This window comes from Bidens hawaiensis, unplaced genomic scaffold, assembly GCF_021521415.1.
Source record: "Bidens hawaiensis isolate Kalapana, Puna unplaced genomic scaffold, B.hawaiensis_p1.1 tig00041669_1, whole genome shotgun sequence".
Taxonomy (NCBI): Eukaryota; Viridiplantae; Streptophyta; class Magnoliopsida; order Asterales; family Asteraceae; genus Bidens; species Bidens hawaiensis.
The window spans coordinates 162,002-180,336 of record NW_027505729.1 but is presented as its reverse complement, the minus strand read 5'-3'; the positions used below and the strand labels follow the sequence as shown (position 1 = coordinate 180,336).

General features: G+C 41.8%; 1 protein-coding gene across 1 annotated transcript; it reads right to left on the bottom strand.

Moving 5' to 3' along the window:
* Positions 1-6,342: 6,342 nt before the first annotated feature.
* Positions 6,343-7,381, bottom strand: LOC143615010 (large ribosomal subunit protein uL6z/uL6y-like). The gene is made up of 3 exons (XM_077088274.1): positions 7,019-7,381; positions 6,558-6,680; positions 6,343-6,454 (listed from the first exon to the last, which is right to left on the bottom strand). The coding sequence occupies exons 1-3, from the start codon at positions 7,364-7,366 to the stop codon at positions 6,365-6,367; spliced, it is 561 nt and encodes a 186-aa protein (XP_076944389.1). The 5' UTR covers positions 7,367-7,381; the 3' UTR covers positions 6,343-6,364.
* Between the last annotated feature and the right edge of the window lie 10,954 nt (positions 7,382-18,335).

The following is an 18,335-nucleotide window of genomic DNA, read 5'->3' as shown; positions in this document are numbered from 1 at the left end:
TAGTCCTAGCATAGCAATATGGACATTTCAAGCTTTTTATGTACATATATTTTTATCAAATTTAGAGTTTATTGTCGTTTGCACCCATGTGGTCAGCACGGTTTTGCTGGTTGCAACCCTTATAGTAGATTTTTGGCATCCGACACCCTGACGTTTGCAAAGTGGGGCAGTTTGAGCCCTGCCTTCAAGTCAACCGTTGGTTGACTATTAAAAAAGAGTGAAAAGACGATTATACCCCTGTAGTTTGCAACCATGTGGTTTGATATTATAGAAAGTTGTACCGTCTCTTATTTCACTCTCTCTACACCACCACCGGACACCACCATCACATAAACCTTCAAAGAAGCGAAATTTAGTTCATTTAGCTTTTTTGACGAATCAATTGCACTCGGGATTTCACCTTAGAACCAGTTATTTATAAGATCAAGCTTAATTAACTACTCAAGGTTCAAAATGCTAGCTGACAACAAGTCTGGAAACAAATTATTTCTATCCGAAAACTCAATCAAAATGTCAAGAAGCCCAATCTCATCCGGCAACTCTCCGAAAAACTTGTTATTACCACAAGCTTGGAACCCTCCTTGTAAGGCTATATTTAGGAAGCTTATGTATCTTTACATACTATTAAAGCAATACAATTTGTACACATGTCATTCAACTAGGCTCTCCACATCAATTGTCCACATGTCATTCAACTAGCCTCTCCACATCAATGCCACATCATTGCCAAGTAATCTATTTCCTTTCCTATCATGTATATTATTAAATCAAAAATGATGTTAATGATGGGAATCGAACCCTGGCACTATCCCGAGATGGAAACTTAACAAATGAAACAATAGCCAACCAACCAAGGACTATTGATGTTCAATTAGTTGAAAACAAATCCTACATATTGAATGAACCATTGTAAATGGAAGGTTTTTTAATTATGGCAATGGCTGAATTTCTCAACTATGATATAATTAAATTGTCATCTCACACGCTATATTTAAACCTTAGAATTTTCCACCCTAATCATTTTAATCTCTCTCTCTCTCTCGGCTTACTAACTCCACCATCCACCATCTTCTATATTCCGGTAATGTAGATCGAGATTTATCGTTTTCCGGTAAGGTTATATATTATACTCTAATGGCCAACAATGTTATATGATTTTCCTGCAAGGTTATATAATTTTCCGGCAACATCATATTTTCTTCAGGTTATTGTAGATCTAACCATTTTATCTTTATTTTCATTGTTAACTGATTTTTTTTAAATCAGTTTAGGTTCTAAATCAAAAACGGCGATGAAGCTAATATTTCTACGTATTTACGTTTTTCTGGTAAGTTTTTCCGTTCATGTGTTATACCTATAACAATGGTTGTTTTATATTTATTTGAAGTTTTGTATTTTTCATGTTTTTTTCTTTTACATGTTATTCTTATAGGTTCTAAATAAAAATCAGTTTCATCCATGGGCATTATCATTATTCTTTTTCCTGGCCAATTAAAATTTTCCGGTTACAAATTATAATTCAAATCTTTCATAATATCAATGTTATAACAAAACTTAATTATTTTAGGTTATTGTCCCGATTGATGTACGGAATATTTCATTTTACCTTCTAAATAAAAATCGGAGATACCATCGTCATTATCACTATTTCGTTTTTCTGGTAAGACCATTCAAATTTTCCGTTATAAAATTATAATTAAAATCTTCCATAATATGACTATTAATATTTGACTTTATCATTTCAGGTTATTGTTCCGACTCATAGAAGCTAATTGCATGGATTGAACATTAGTTATTAAGATGTATTTTTTAATATTTTTTAATAGTGATGTATATTTTTTTTTAATATTCATGTATATTTCTTATTTGTAATATTATACTATACATTAAATTACCTATTTAATATAATCATTATTCTATTGCTTTTCAACTTCCAATTAAGTGACAAATATTCCGTCTAATTTAAAATCTCATTATAATTTCCAATCTTATATTAGTTTACATTTTTAGATTTATACACATTGAAGAATCTTATATTATTATACATGTTGTTTTGTGTGGTTTATATTTTATATAATCTGCTATTGTGTTGTAACAATTTTCAGGTGTGTTAGGAAAAGTGATTTTCTTTTGGTTGAAGTTTTCAAGATGTTGATGATAGTTTAATAGCAAAGAACATTATTAGTTATTTTGTTGATGGGTTTTGGTTGTTATGCTCAAATTAACTTCTTGTAATTTGAAAGTTTTAATATTAAGACAATGTAATTCTATTAATTTTTGGTTGGTATGGTGATGTGTTTAGTGACAATGTAAATCTATCAAGTTTTAATAGTTAAAGAAATATATGTTTGTTTAAATTGATATTTAAGTTGATTATGTTTAGTGACATGTTATTCCACCCGCGTGTCACGCGGGCCTATACCCTAGTTAAATAGTATTTATATGTAACTTTACATTTCGTATAGCTTTTGTTTAATCATTGTATGGGCCCGAGACCATTCATGTTGTAAAAAGCCCAATTGGCAGCCAATGGGCCCATTAATAGAAACCCTATGAGAATAGGTTCCTTATAAAGCTCATTCCTCCTTGTACATCTTTGGAGAAAATTTTTCATTTTTATTCTTTCATATTTTTATTTTCAGTTTTTGCTTCACTCAATCCGAGATCCGAGTCTTGCTGGCGATTTTCGCTCACCATCAACACAGATTTATCTGATTATAGTTATGAGATCCATTTGGTTCAGAGCTTTGGCTCAACGTTTTGGGGTTTTCAGATCTTCCTCTTCGGATTTTGATCGAGTCTTTGGTAAATCTGATCTTGCAACAAGAAGATATGAAAATTTCAACGAGATTCAGGTGCTAATGAATATATGAGACATGCTTCTAAGGATGAACTAACTAGAACATGCTAAAGGTAACTAGATCCCCACGGTTAGTTCCCTAAAAAACCCTTGTCAACATCCAACTAGTTCGTTAATTCACGACTAATTATCCAAGTACCCAAATGACTACTTGGTTCGGTTATTCGGGTCCAACCCGCGTTTTGGTGCCGAACTTTGACTGATTCCACAAACTTAGGCACATTCATTCCCGTCCAGAGATCAAATCGACTCTCCTTAACCATACCCGAGTAAAGTGCATATTTGACTCCCGAAACAATCAATGGCGTTTCTTTAAAAGTAGTTGAGCCACTTGTTCGGGTAAAGTCAAATAAACCCAATACTATTAACCGTCGCTATACTTTTAAACTGGTTGCAGTAAGGCCCATTTGACCTCCAATTGATAGGTGAAAAACACAAGAATCATCCTGTGTTCCTCGGTTTTATGACTCTCACCAACCCTTTTCAACACATGAGATGGCATAAAGTCAATGTTACTAGCATGCCTCTATCAATCATCTATAGGAAAGATTATTTAAATTGCAGAATTGAACCAATGCTTTGCTAATTTATTAACTGAAAAAGCATGACCACATCAATACCATTGCTTGATTATCATCTAAAGTCTTGTAGTAGCATACACTTGATAACGATCATTAGCATCAAAAGAAAATATTACGATCATGTCTTGTAGCAAACGATCAAAAACTATAAACCAACAAGTATATGGTGATCCTAAGATCTAATCTGATGTAACAAACACTCTAGATGCATGTTTTTGGGTTCGGACGTAACGTATATACACTTGATAGTCTGCATCGTCAGTAATGATAATGTCTGAATAGGAGTGATCCCAATGGTGATCGAGATAACGTAAGAAGAAAGAGTTGTCGTTGTTGTAACTTCTGCAGCCCTTGTCTACAGAAGATAAAGAAATGCATTGTATTATTGACTTTGTATATGTATATTTAACTCAGTTTGTTTTGAACCATTTTATGCAACTATATATAGTTACAATTTCTGAAATTCTGCAAATTGTGATATTAAAATGATAAAAATATAGCCCTTGTATGCAACTATATATAGTTACCATTTCTTATTAAAATGTATATTTAGCTCAATTTGTTTTGAACCATTTTATGCAACTATATATAGCCCTTGTCTGCTGTTACATCTCAGGCGAACTAGATTATCTCATACCTTTTGAAAAAGATGGGGTCTTGCTGAGTTGCTGTTAAAAAGAATCAGAAATAAAAACAAAAAAGTGGCTTTGGTATATGCAACTCAATTTGTTTTAAACCATTTAATGCAACTATACACAATGACCACTTTTTATGAAAGTATGCCACTTATGACATTAAATGGTTAAAAATTTTGCAAGAATGTGATGTGGGCAGAACAAGGTTAATCACAATAGCTTTGAACTTGAAGAATATAGAGTATTTAGGTAGAGAAAAGAGATAGGATACTGGAAGTAATTTTCGATATTCATTAATGAAAAGACTTTTCTCTTTTTAAAGAGAAACAAGTACAAACAACCTGCCCCTATCAATCTGGAAAAGATACGTTGGAAATAAGGGGCATTCCCCACTATCTCCTTATTCCATGCCAATACTAACTAACAAAAAGAAAGACTAAACAAATAGATAAGACCAATTCAAATAACTGAAACAAATAAAATGACTTCATATTCAAAATAAATAATAAAGCAAACTTCTTGCATGCATGGTCATCCAACTTCATGCGTTATATTATTGTAGCCAACTCCATGGAACTTGACACATAACAGTATGTTGCAATATATAGTTAAAAATGATAAAAAGAAGTGTTACATATGTAATATATGGGCAAAAGGTACACAATGCAATGCATTTTCTTGTGATATGTCCATATATTAAAAGGGTTAATTGTGTGAACTTCAGTTGTTATCTTTTATGTATGACTAGTTAAAAACTAGATTACAGTATTTTTAATAATATTTTAAGTAGATGAGTCATGAGACTGGTTGTCAAATTAACGATCATTTACGGAAAATGAGAGGCTGACAGAAAGTTTGAAAACAAACGTCACTTGTAGCATTGAACAATGAATGTCGTCAAGTGCCTGAAATCGAGGTGTGGAGATGTCGATCATTTGAATGAAAGATCGCCATGTTTTCATAATCAGTTTGAACTAATGGGTTTGTTGGGACGATTTTTCAACATATGTGTCAATAAGGGAATTCATTATTACAATGATTTTAGGAAGTGAATAATTTGACTAGAGATTTAAAATGAAATCACTTCTTATAGTATTTGTGTTGTCTATGTTACAAATACTTGGCTTTCCTTAAGCACTTTTGGAGTCATGCACTTGTGTAGAAAAAAGACACTTGAATTTGGGTTGGAACTTGGAAGGTAGAAGTGAAAACGAGTCAAGTCGTTCGTGAGCTTCTCGAGCTCATATCAACAAAAAGCTTGAAACAGCGGAGCCTTTTCAAGCTTCAAACGAGCTGGGCTTTTCCGAGCTTGAGCCAAGCCTAAATCAAGACCAAGCTCGAGCCATGCATGGGAAGGTCATTTAGGCTCAACATACTTAAAGTAGCCTGATGCATTTTTAAGATTTCTCTCTTTCAGATTTATGTGTATTAACTTCACATTGCATAGACAAACTATAGCCCACCAAGCTTGGGACGAAAGGATTAGGCATGATTTGATAGACCTAAACCTCTCCGAATACATGGTTGAAGATAGGAATTCTAGGAGAAGTAGAATTAAAGTTAAGGTTAAGGATTTTTAGGGATAAATGATTACCCAAGAGCTTCTCTTTTTCTTTCTTTGTCACATACCATAATGATATTTTCTTTACATATATTATTATTATTAATGTTTATATTACCGTTGAACTTTGATTTCTTTGTATTGCTTCATACATATGTACTTTAGAGCTGAGGGTCTCTCTGGAAGCCACCTCTTTATCCCTTTGGATAGAGGTACGGTGTGCCTACATCCCACCCTCCCCAGACCCTACTTATAGTTTTGTTGGTGGAACTACACTGGGTATGATTGATTGATTCTCATAATGTATATAAAAAAATAAAAGGACATAAAGAATTACTAATAACAGAGCTAAGACCTAGCTTTAAAAAACAACTTTTGAGATAAACATTAGATTTATAAAAAGAGCTTGAAACACGTCAAGCTCAGCTACTTGAGTTCTAAAAGTCAAAATGAATTGACCCTGAGTTTGTTGACCTTAGGGTCAGCTCGGCATATTCTACTTGAAAGTGTAGCTAGTAAGAAAAAAGTAACTATTTGAAGACTGTTACAGGTAAATTTCTTTCAAGTTTTCATGTTTTTTATTAGCAATTGACAATCAAGCGCATTCTACGAAAGCAATACAAGACCAAAAATAACGGTAATATAAATAAAATCTCCAAAAACCAATCTGACAAAGTATTAAAATGTCTAAAATGATGCTAAAGCAGATTTAACTTGCAATCAAAGCTTAATTATCACCCTCCTCAATCTTTGCCTTGTCACTCACGTAAATACCATCGAGAAACTTTCGGATATCCTTATTCTTCACATGACATTTCTGAACACACAAATCGAACAGTGTATAAAAAAAATCAAAATTTGAGCTTCAATGTGTTAAAAACTTGAAGCATAATCACAAACATTAAAAAAAAAAAAGATACCTGGTTGATTAGAGCACAAGATCTTGAAACAAGTTCAATGTCATTTCCATCAAGAACAAGTTCGTCCTTAACCTTCTCGGAACGGACTACAGTAACTCCGTCAAGCATATCAACCTTCCTCACCTGTTTCATACCAAAAATCAAACCTTCAACAAATTAATAACAATTACAAGATTTAAAGGAGAGCCCATAAAATATTCAAAAACCAAACTACACATTCTAAAAATACATTAAAGCAAACAACCATCATTAGATAATAAAAAATTAAGAATTACAAAACTAACAAGGTAACAAGTAAATCAAATTTCGAAATTAAATCAAATCAATAATGCATATATCATACAATTGCCACCAAAATGTAAAACATAACAATTATAGACATGTTTCCAATAAAATTTTAAAGCAAATTATCAAAATAAAAATAAACAGTCAAAAACACAAATGAACCGATAAATATATACCTTCTTTTCACCTAAGAAGTTACGGATCTCAATAGCAGTGTTACTGTTGGTGATGCTGGCATTAATAGGAAAATGAGCATACACAAACCGCATCTTGTATCTAAACCCTTGCGTCACGCCAATGATGAGGTTGCTGACGTGGCTGAGAGCGGTACGGATGGCGGCAGTGGTTTTCCTGGATCCGAACCAGGCGTCGACCTTGAGCTTGCGTTTGCCGGACTCAGCGTCGGTGATGAGCATGAAGTGCAGGTTCAGGTGCTTGAAGTTGCGAGTTAGGGTTCCACGAGGTCCGGTGACTTCGATGATCTTGGCCTTCACTTTGATTTCGATGCCGTCCGGGATGTCCATGGTTTCGGACGATAGAATGGTGAAGAAACACTAACCGGACCCCGGGCAGATTACTGGTAACCTGGGGGTTAGATAGATGTTTCCCACGAGGGGTTAGACCCTGAGAAGATGGTTCTTCTGATAACCTGCAAAACAGACACCGTGAGCTTGTCACTGAGAAGGGGGGTTTCCTCCTTGTGACCACCCTCCGGCGTGAGAATCAGACTAGATTGCTCTTTAAATATATTAAGAGATTGCTAGAGCAGATATCAGGTATAATATGATGATAGTATGATAAGATGAGATGGTCATACCATTTGTGGTATTTATAGCCGAAGGTAGGTTTCCAAGGAGGTGTGGTCTGCTGCAACAGTGTTCCTGTTCAACCAACAGTAGCCTACGCACATGCCCTGCTGGTAGTTGGTGGGTAGGCAGCGGCTGATAGTGACCAGGCCTGCTGTATACTATTCCTTTTCCACCAACTGCCGGCTACGCACGTGGTCTGGCAGTAGTTGGTGAGTAGGCAGCGGCTAATAGTGACATACAGTGTAGGAGCATGCTGCTCGCCATACTGTTGTCCATAAGCTGTCGTATCTTTATTCAGATCTTTTTCCCATACCTCGTCAGGTACAGTACAGAAGATCTTCCCGTATCGTACGGACTGGCTTATTTGGGCGGAAGTATTCCCCCTCCCGCCCTTGTGCGGGATTGTTCCTGGCTTCGCTCATTCCTTCAGGTGACACTGAGTGATTGAGAGCTAAGTGCCTTGTGCGTGTAGCCTTGCTGCGCGGGTGGCCTTCCCTGATGGCTTGTATCCGAGGCTGCGGGGACAGGCGGAGTCCTTCACCATTGGGAGGCATTTCCTGCGGGACCAGCTTGCGTACTGCGCGTAAGGACGTCACGTCTCTGAGCATGGTTGGTCCTGCGGATCCAGTTGGTTTCTGCGCAGACGTTCCTCTTCATGGTGAGTCTTGCGGGTCCAACTGGGCTCTGCTGGGACCTACCTCTTCAAGTCCCCCCAGTCCAATGTTCTTCTCATGAGTGTTTAATAAAGTGAGGTGAACTTTTGGACTTAAGCAAAGGGTTTTTTGAAAAGAGGTTTTTTAAGGTTTTCCATAGGGATTCCTCCCGCGGAAGTCCTTGTCACTTGCAGAAATGCCCGAGTTTCCTGCTTGGTCTTTGGGTATGATGCGGGTAGGTTGTAACCTCCTCGCAAGTCAGGAGCGTTGAGTCCCACTTGTGGATTCTCCGTGAGGTTTTGGTAGTTTTGAACATAGTGATCAATTATGTTAAAACCACCAATTCCATCCTGGAGCATCAAACAACGTAGTTCTCGACGTTCCCGCTATGCGGGGATGTTATTTCCGTTTCCGCAAGAATTGCCCAGAGGATCCTTCTTGGTTTCAATTCCCAGCGGAGCGCTAGGTATGTGAAGGGTTTTGCCTTAACACTGTACCTGCGCTCGTCTTACAGTTACTTTACTTCCAAGGTATTCCTGGCGTCAATTCCCTGCGGGTGCTCGGTATGTGAAGGGTTTTGCCTTTACACTGTACCCGCACCCGGCTAATAGTTACTTGGTTGCCGAGGTGTACTTGGCTTCAATTCCCTGCGGGTGCTTGGTATGTGAAGGGTTTTGCCTTAACACTGTACCCGCATCCGTCTTACGGTTACTCGTTTGCCAAGGTAAGGGGTATTTTCCCGCTTACTTTTTAATATTTTTGAATTTTGAATTTTGAAATTCGAAAGGTTGGTGAAAGGATAAGAACAGTCCAAACCTCTGAAACGTCGTGCGACGGTTTCTTCTGACTGTGTCAGGACGTGCAGGAAGTTATGGTGACGTGACAGTACATAGTCATTCCAGACGCTTTTTCAGGCGCGTGGGCGCGTTTTTCGGGCGCGTGGCCGCGAAATTAATGGTACGCGTCCTGTCAACAGCTGTTGCCAGCTTTCTGGTTGCCACGTGTCATAGTTTCATTGCACCTTCGAATTCTCTCTCCTCCGCATTAAATTCTTCGCATTAATTGCGATTAGTATATAAAGGGGGAGAGGGTTCTTTGTAATCCACACTTTCACTCTTCTCTTCATCTTCTTAGCGATTTCCGGCAAATACTAACCTTTTCAGGCCAGCATTTTCCCGAAATCGTTTTCTTCTTTCTGCAAGATGTCTTCACGTGATCACGAGTCTACAGCTGATGACAAGAGTACTACTGGCGAGTGCCAGTGTGCTCTGCCCGGCGATCTGTACCGGTATGTTGTCAGGAAGTTCATGCTCGAGTCTCTCGAGCCTGAGTTTCCTGAACCCCATCAGACCGTGTACGATGCCCCCAGAGGCAAGATCGGGGTTTATGCAGCATTCTTTGTTTATGGGAATCTTAGGTTCCCATTGACAAAGTTTGTTTACCGTGTCCTTGAGAGGCACGGTGTTCATTTGACCGAGTTGCACCCCATGGCGATCGCCAAGATTCGCCATTTTGAGTGGGTGTGCCGGATACTGGGCGTTGAGCCCTATGTTGACCGCCTGATGACCTTCTACACTTGGAGGTGCATCCAGGGGTGGTACACGTTGACAACCCGGATTAAGGGTTTAAAGATCTGTGCGACCGAGCGCAGTCTTCGCGCGTGGAAGAGGGAGTTCTTCTTCATATCCGCCCGCGCCATCCCCATTGCCATGAAATTCAAGAATGGGCAGGCACTTCCCAGCCTTCACGCCTCCAGTTACCAGGAGGCGGAATGGTTTGCGAAGATATCTCGGGTCCAATCTCCGGTTTACCGGTTTCCGGAGTCCGGGATGGTGATGTTGGGGATGAGCCGGGTGTGGAAGGAGGCTGATGCGCACAAGATTCCGATCGTCCTCGAATACGGTTCGAACTCTGTTCCTTACGGTATGCCTTTTTCCCTTTTGTTTATTTTGGATTTCTTCTAACTTTTTTCCTGCTTATTTCAGAGGGGAACGACCTGCAGTCGCTCCTAAACCCGCGGGAGGCTGACGGTCCCGTACGGATGGGTACTCGGGCTCTAGATGAGAACGAGTTGCCCATCCTAGAGCAAACGGCGGATCGGTTTGTGGAGGTCTATCCGCTAGGCCATGAGATCCTCAGCGCCCGTCGGCCAGGTAAGGCGCTCTTCGACCCTCGACCCCTCAATGTTGAAACCTCTGCTGGAATTCCTCTAACCGTATGTTCTGATGAGGAATCCGCAGATGGTCCTCCGTTGGTGCGGAAGAAGAAGGCTGCCGGCGGGAAGGGGAAAGAGAAGGCCTCCACCGCCGATCCAGCGCCTCGGTCTGATTCGGAGACCGAGAGCGAAGAGGTGGCGGGGAATCCCGGTGGTGATAAGACCACTGCTCCGGAGGTTGCAACTGTCATCTCCGGAGAGCCAAAGAAGACGACGGTTACCGGCGCAAAGAGGCCGGCTCCATCGGGTCCGTCCCCGCCTCTCCGTACCTTTAGGCTCAAGAAAACCCGTAAGTACAACTTTCCTTTAGCTTTTATCTTCATAGCTTAATCCTTAGTCTTTTAACACTTTTCTTCTTTTACGCAGGCGTGGATGTTGGCGCATTCCAGGGTGAAGGGCCGAGTATTACCTCTCCGCCAATGACGGTAGGCTTGGTCAGCCTACCTGAGGCGTCGACCCAGGCGCCTGCGCCTGCTTCCGCTGGATCAGTTGCTCACTCCTTTGAGCCGACTGTTCCAGCCGAGATGACGTCACCGCCGGCTGTGAGTGCGATTTTTACAGCATCCTTCACAGAGCCGGCGGTTACGATTGCTGCGGATTCTGCGGCAGCGACCGCGGTGACGACCACGGCGGCTGCAAGCATGCCCCCACCATCGGCAACGACGGCCGGTCCATCAGGTACGCGTGGGGCTTCTCGCATCTCTCCGCCACCTTCCCATCTGCCTGACCTCTTGGATGGATTTCCATTGGGTTCAGGTGATGGGTTCGGCGGCTATCGGCCTGTAATTGACCCTACAGGTGCGTAGGGTTTTTCTGGCCCATTTTATACATATATATTTTATCATCTTTTCCTAACTGCTTTGTGTTTTTTGCAGTGTCGGATTCCAATGAAGTGTATGTTCCACGATGGAACATCCGCCGAGGAACAACCCTTCGTACCCCTGTGGAGTGCGTGGAATGGGCTCGCCACGCTGCTCCCCATGGTGCGTTGGGGGAAGCCATGGCTAGCTACCAGGAGGGTAGGCTAACCAACGAGCTTCGGGTTCTCCAGGCCCGGATGCAGCCGCGCGTCGAGCTGCTTTGTCGTGAACACGACAAGTTGAAAGCAGCTCACGCCAAGGAAGTATCTCAAGCGCGGGCTCTTCGGGAGGAGAACCAAAAGCTATCCGCAGCTGCTGCGGAGAAGGAGAAGGCTTTCAAGGCCCTCGAGGTTGAGGTTCAAGCGCGACTCGAGGCCCGCTCCAAGGCTGCCCAAGCTGTTAACGAACAGCTTCGGCTGGCTAAGGAGACTGCGAGGAACGCAACCGAGAGGGCCACCAAGGCTGAAGCCGTTGCTGAGCCTTTACGCGTGGAGAATGAGGAGCTCAAGGCCAAATTAGAGGCTCTCCAACGTGCTCATGATGCCTTGGCGATGGAAGATGCCAAGAAGCTCCAGGAGATCTTGGACCAGAGGGGCGTGCTTGACCATACCGAGCGGAAGCTTAAGGGCGTCGAAGAGGCTGCCGCAAAGGAAGTGCTACTTGCCAACCTTAACAAAAGCGAAGCCGAACGCGCCTGCACCCAAGCTCAAGCCGCCCTTCAAGAAGCACTGGTTGCCAAGGAATGGCTTCTTCGAGAAGCGTTGTCTCAGGTAAGTCTATCTTCATGTCTTCACGCTTTTCTTTGTAAATAGGGTGTTGACACTTGTATATTTTCTTATGTAGGTTGTGCATCGGGTCTTCTCAGAGACATCTTACGACGATGCTATGAGCGCAGCCCTCAACGCTTCTCACGAGGATGGGGAACGAGTCGGCTTCCTGCTTGGTCTAGGGTTTGTTGAGAAAGGCGTCCCGCCATCCAACTTCCCTTTGTACAATGTAGATACTGAAGCCATATATGACCAAGCAGTAAATCAATACGCCGCCTTCCCGCATCCGGTGGTGGAGAAGGTGAATGAAATTGCTGCTGCTGATGATGGGCTACCTATCCTTAAGGCTTTCCTTGAACAGCCACGCTCTACTGACGGCGCTGGTCCAAGTGGAAGTGGCCCTGAAGCCTGATCCTGAAGATCCCTTCCCGCTGCTAGGATAGATTTAGTTTGTATAGATTTACTTTCTTATAGGCGGGTAGTTACCCGGCCATTCTTGTAATCAACCATTGTGAAATATAAATCTTTTTGCGGGTAAGACCGCTACTTTCGTTGGGTTCCTTGCTTTGTAAACGTTGTATGACTTGCATACTTTAGTTTAAATTAGCAATTTTCCAATTGTTTTAGAATAACTTAACCTTTGAACGTGGTAGATAGGTGTGAAGTTTTGCTTCCTCTTCCGTGATTGTGCGGGTAGGGCCGTCACTTGCACGTAGTAGGATGGCTAAACTTTACCATCTGACCTGCGTTTAGGTTTTCTTTATCTTTTGAGGATAAGTTAACCTTTGAACGTGGTAGATAGGTGTGAAGTTTTGCCTCCTCTTCCGTGATTGTGCGGGTAGGACCGTCACTTGCACGTAGTAGGATGGCTAAACTTTACCATCTGACCTGCGTGTAGGTTTTCTTTATCTTTTGAGGATAAGTTAACCTTTGAACGTGGTTGATAGGTGTGAAGTTTTGCTTCCTCTTCCGTGATTGTGCGGGTAGGACCGTCACTTGCACGTAGTAGGATGGCTAAACTTTACCATCTGACCTGCGTGTAGGTTTTCCTTATCTTTTTGTTAGAAATTTTGTTCTGGACCGTTCGACGCGCAGTTGTCGATAGGTTAGTGCTCAGTTCCCTTTCATGATTCATGCGAATAGACCGGCACTTTCATTTAATGGGATAACTGAACTTTTCCCCTTCAACTGACCTGCGTGAAGGTTTGTCGTTTTTTGGGTTTATGCGGGTTTTGCCGCCTTCCCCACGCAACGACTTTCCACGTATTTATGCGGTGAAAACCGGCATATCCGTGTTGATAGTTCATAAAAATGTAAAATCATCAGCGTCAATGTTTTAAGGAGAATCGTTTCCATTAGAAGTGGCTCTTGGCCTTTTCTTTACAAATTTGGAATTGATTTACATGCAAACTGTGTAAATGAGCTCCCTTCCATGTTGTTGGGATGGGAGTGCCATCGAGCCGATACGCACCTGGTTCGGGATCTCGTTCTTTACGCAGCATGTAGTCTCCACATTGAAGCTGGAATTTTATTCGTGTTTTCCCCAGCTGGGGTTCTACACGCATCAGCCTGCTCAGCGTTCATTGCGCCACGAGGTGCGCGAGCGTCCCATCTCTGACGAATGCTTCGACCATGTCCTTCACGTCTATGCATTCTTCGGTGTTGTGGCCTTTTGTCCTGTGAAAGTCACAGTACTTGCTCCGATCAGCATTGTGGCGATGTCGGATTATTTGAGGTTTTGGCCATGGGAGCTCCTCGGTGGCGAATATCTCGGTGACGCTTTTGGTGAGTGGCGTCCATCTGGAGTTCTTGTTTGTATGTACATTATCCCTTCCGCCCAACCGATGTTGCAAACCGGATGAGGTGTCAAAGTTTACCCTCGACTGCCAGATGCCTAGCTTTCGCTTTTTATTTAATCGGGCGGTAAGGACGTTGTCTTCTCTTGTTTTCTGGGTGTAGAGGTTTGTGCTCTGCGGGAGATCTCTACCCAGTTGCTTTTCTGTTTCCGCAAAGCGTTTAGCTGCTGTCATGATGGCATCCCATGTGGATGGCATGCCATCTTTACCCGTTAAGGTGCAGATGAGCTCTGGGTCGTTCGCGCCCTGGATAAAGGCAGCGCGAACAAGATCTTCGCTTGTATTACCCAGACTTAGCTTCTTCGAGTTGAAGCGAGTGATGAAGTCCAGCAAAGATTCATCTTTTTCTCGAATGCACTTGAGGATTGTCCATTGCTCCTCGGTATACTTTCTTTGCTGGCTGAAGTGTTGGCTAAACTTCTGTTGGAAGTCAGCCCAGTCGTAGATGTGGTTGACCGGTAGACAATCGAACCATGCTCTAGCAGCCCCGACCAGTGTCATTTGGAACATGTAACACCATGTAGGTTCCGTCCAACTACTGACGGTTGCCCCCGCTATGAATCTGTTCAAATGATCATCGGGGTCAGAGATACTATCATATGTGCCTATGCTTGACATTTGTTTGGCACTTTTTGGGGCGATTGCTTCCGCAATGTCCCTTGCAAATTTGGACGTTCCCGCATTTGCAACGTTTGGTCTGAATGCTTTGGAGAAGTCACGTGGACTTTCTCCTGTGCTTTTTGGTTTGAAGGCTTGTCCAAAATGCCTTCTCGGTTGGGAGTCCGTTTCCTTACGCTTCCCTTTTGCCCTGTGGCGAGGGTTCGCGTCGGAGTCGGATTCCTCCGAGTCATCCAAGTATTCGAATTTGTCGGCCTGTTGTACGGAACGCAAGCGTTCGTCCAACTCAGCCTGGAATTCCTTTTGTCGTGCCTCCGCCCATGCCTTAACTTCATCGAGAGTTTGGCGGGGGAGTCTTCGTTTCTCAAACTGGGTATCGGTGAATCCCAGTGAGCGATTATTTACTGCACTTGCCCCAGCTTGGGTAACTGGGGTAGTGTTCGTAAAATTTACTTCACTTGCCCCGGCTTGGGCAACCGGGGTAGTGTTTGTAAAAACTGTGTTGCCGGTATTCCCCCCAGTAGCTGGGGTTGTGGTTACCGGAATTTCTTTAACCATCTTTGAAGTTTGAAAAAACTGGAGAAAAATAAAGTTCTAGCTTTATGCACGGATGGCGCCAATGAAGAAACACTAACCGGACCCCGGGCAGATTACTGGTAACCTGGGGGTTAGATAGATGTTTCCCACGAGGGGTTAGACCCTGAGAAGATGGTTCTTCTGATAACCTGCAAAACAGACACCGTGAGCTTGTCACTGAGAAGGGGGGTTTTCCTCCTTGTGACCACCCTCCGGCGTGAGAATCAGACTAGATTGCTCTTTAAATATATTAAGAGATTGCTAGAGCAGATATCAGGTATAATATGATGATAGTATGATAAGATGAGATGGTCATACCATTTGTGGTATTTATAGCCGAAGGTAGGTTTCCAAGGAGGTGTGGCCGGCTGCAACAGTGTTCCTGTTCAACCAACAGTAGCCTACGCACATGCCCTGCTGGTAGTTGGTGGTTAGGCAGCGGCTGATAGTGACCAGGCCTGCTGTATACTATTCCTTTTCCACCAACTGCCGGCTACGCACGTGGTCTGGCAGTAGTTGGTGAGTAGGCAGCGGCTAATAGTGACATACAGTGTAGGAGCATGCTGCTCGCCATACTGTTGTCCATAAGCTGTCGTATCTTTAGTCAGATCTTTTTCCCATACCTCGTCAGGTACAGTACAGAAGATCTTCCCGTATCGTACGGACTGGCTTATTTGGGCGGAAGTATTCCCCCTCCCGCCCTTGTGCGGGATTGTTCCCGGCTTCGCTCATTCCTTCAGGTGACACTGAGTGATTGAGAGCTAAGTGCCTTGTGCGTGTAGCCTTGCTGCGCGGGTGGCCTTCCCTGATGGCTTGTATCCGAGGCTGCGGGGACAGGCGGAGTCCTTCACCATTGGGAGGCATTTCCTGCGGGACCAGCTTGCGTACTGCGCGTAAGGACGTCACGTCTCTGAGCATGGTTGGTCCTGCGGATCCAGTTGGTTTCTGCGCAGACGTTCCTCTTCATGGTGAGTCTTGCGGGTCCAACTGGGCTCTGCTGGGACCTACCTCTTCAAATGGTCTTCATTTTGGCGGCGGCCGGACGGACGGTGGTGGTTGTTTGGGAATTAGGGTTTGGGGTTAAAAACTTATGGGAAAGATGAGTAATGATATATGTAGACTGTGTCTAAATGGGTTTGTAGTGTGTACATGGGCCATAATATTTCTCTCTCTATAAGGTTTTGGGCTTACATATTAGAAACAGAAAAGAAAACAGGGTTGTAAGTTGTAACTGTATAAAATCATTTAGAATCGGTTTGATTGTGAAAGGGCCGAACAACTATACAAACCAACAGTTTAGATGTGAATTGGTTCGGGTTTCGGAACAGTTTTCTTGTACACCTCTAGTTAGACGTGCACAAATCAGGTATTTTTAAAACCTGGAACCCGGTATTTTCAAATCGGGTACAAAATAGGACCAGTTCCAGTCAAGAATCGGGTAGAAACCGGACCGAACCGGTGGAATAATATGGGAACCTAGTGGAACCGGATCCGGTTTATACCCAAAAACCGGGGTACACCGGGTTTTTTGAATTATAAACAAAGCTAGCCATTAGGAACCGGTTCCAACGGCTATATAGCCGTTTTTGGACCGTTGGAACCGGTTTTTAGCCATATATAACTTACACACATATAATAAATAGCTAGGTGGTGTGTAGAAATTGTTAAAACCACTTTTAAAACTCTAAAACACACTTTAAATCACAATTAAGCTTAAACTAGCAATCAATGGCAAGTAACGAGGATGTTGTTATGGTCATCGACACACCACGATGCCCTGAGGTTTGGGTTCATTATGATTTGTGTGTCATGACCGACTCACAAGAGATGGCGCGGTGCATGTATTGTTCCAAGTTTCTGAAAGCGGGGTCGAACTCCACGCTACGAAAGCATACCAATAAGTATTGTCGTGAGAAGAAAAGTTTGGATACCAAGAAAGCGGAAGCGGGAGAGTCGTCCGGCTCTACAACTCAAGCACCTACCGCCGCCGGTAACAACGCTTAATCGTTGTAGAGCATGGGTTAAAACGACGAACCTTGTTTTTATTTTAAGTTGTTATGTTTAATAATGTTTGTAATATGTTGTGTTTTTATAATAAAATGTTCACCATTATTGTAATCAAGTGAAAGAATAATAAAACATGACTAATAATAAACAAAGCAAAACTAGTTAAAAAAACAAAGCAAAAAATAAAAATTATTTGAAATTTGATCGATTGGTTCGTGTTACAAATTAAGTTACTAAAACAAAGAAAATTACAAGTCTTCAAACTCTTCTTCTTAGTCTTCGTCCTCGTCTTCTTCACCACCCGATATCCCGGAAGAAAGTCCTTCTTCCACCTTCTCATCACGAATTGGACGCTCCAGTGGTATTTCGACTTCAAAGTTTGTCTTGTGTTGTATATGATCCATCGCTCAAAATAATCCTTTTGGCAAATCTACACCTCTAGAGACTCAGAAGTTAGTTTTGTTCTTCACATCTATAATACCCTCCCGCTAAGAGAAAAAAACCGATTCCGAAGTTACCGTTGAAGCTTGGACGCTAAGCAAGTCACGAGTCATGGCGGATTGAATAGGAAATTCGTTTGCTTTACTTTCCACCAAGCCAAAATATCAATGTTGCGAATTTCATCGACCGTTGCACCCTCAACATATATCTAGATTTGATGCATATGAGCATGTAACATCGCATGACCGACAATGATTGTTGGATAGTTACCCAAAACTTATAACATTTAAACATTTGTTTCTTTTATGTGAAATAAACCAGTTTTAATAAAAAACATAGGATAATAAGATTATATATTAGTTTATATGCTTTTAAGCATGTTATTGTTATTATTATTATTATTATTATTATTATTATTGGAATATAATAAAAGTTATAATTATAGTCGGAAAGTGAAAGAATTTAAAAATCATTAATAGTTTGAAGAAGTTAAAGTGTTAAGTGTAGTTTATAGTTTAAATTAAAATTAAAATTACGTATAAAATTTAAAAGATTCACTTTTTAATATGAAATTATTAAGACTATTATTTTGTATATAAGTCATTAAATTGTAAAAAACAATGGAATGTTGCATTAAACTTTTAAAACAAATATTGTAAAAGAATATCATTAAAAAACATTTCTTTTTGTT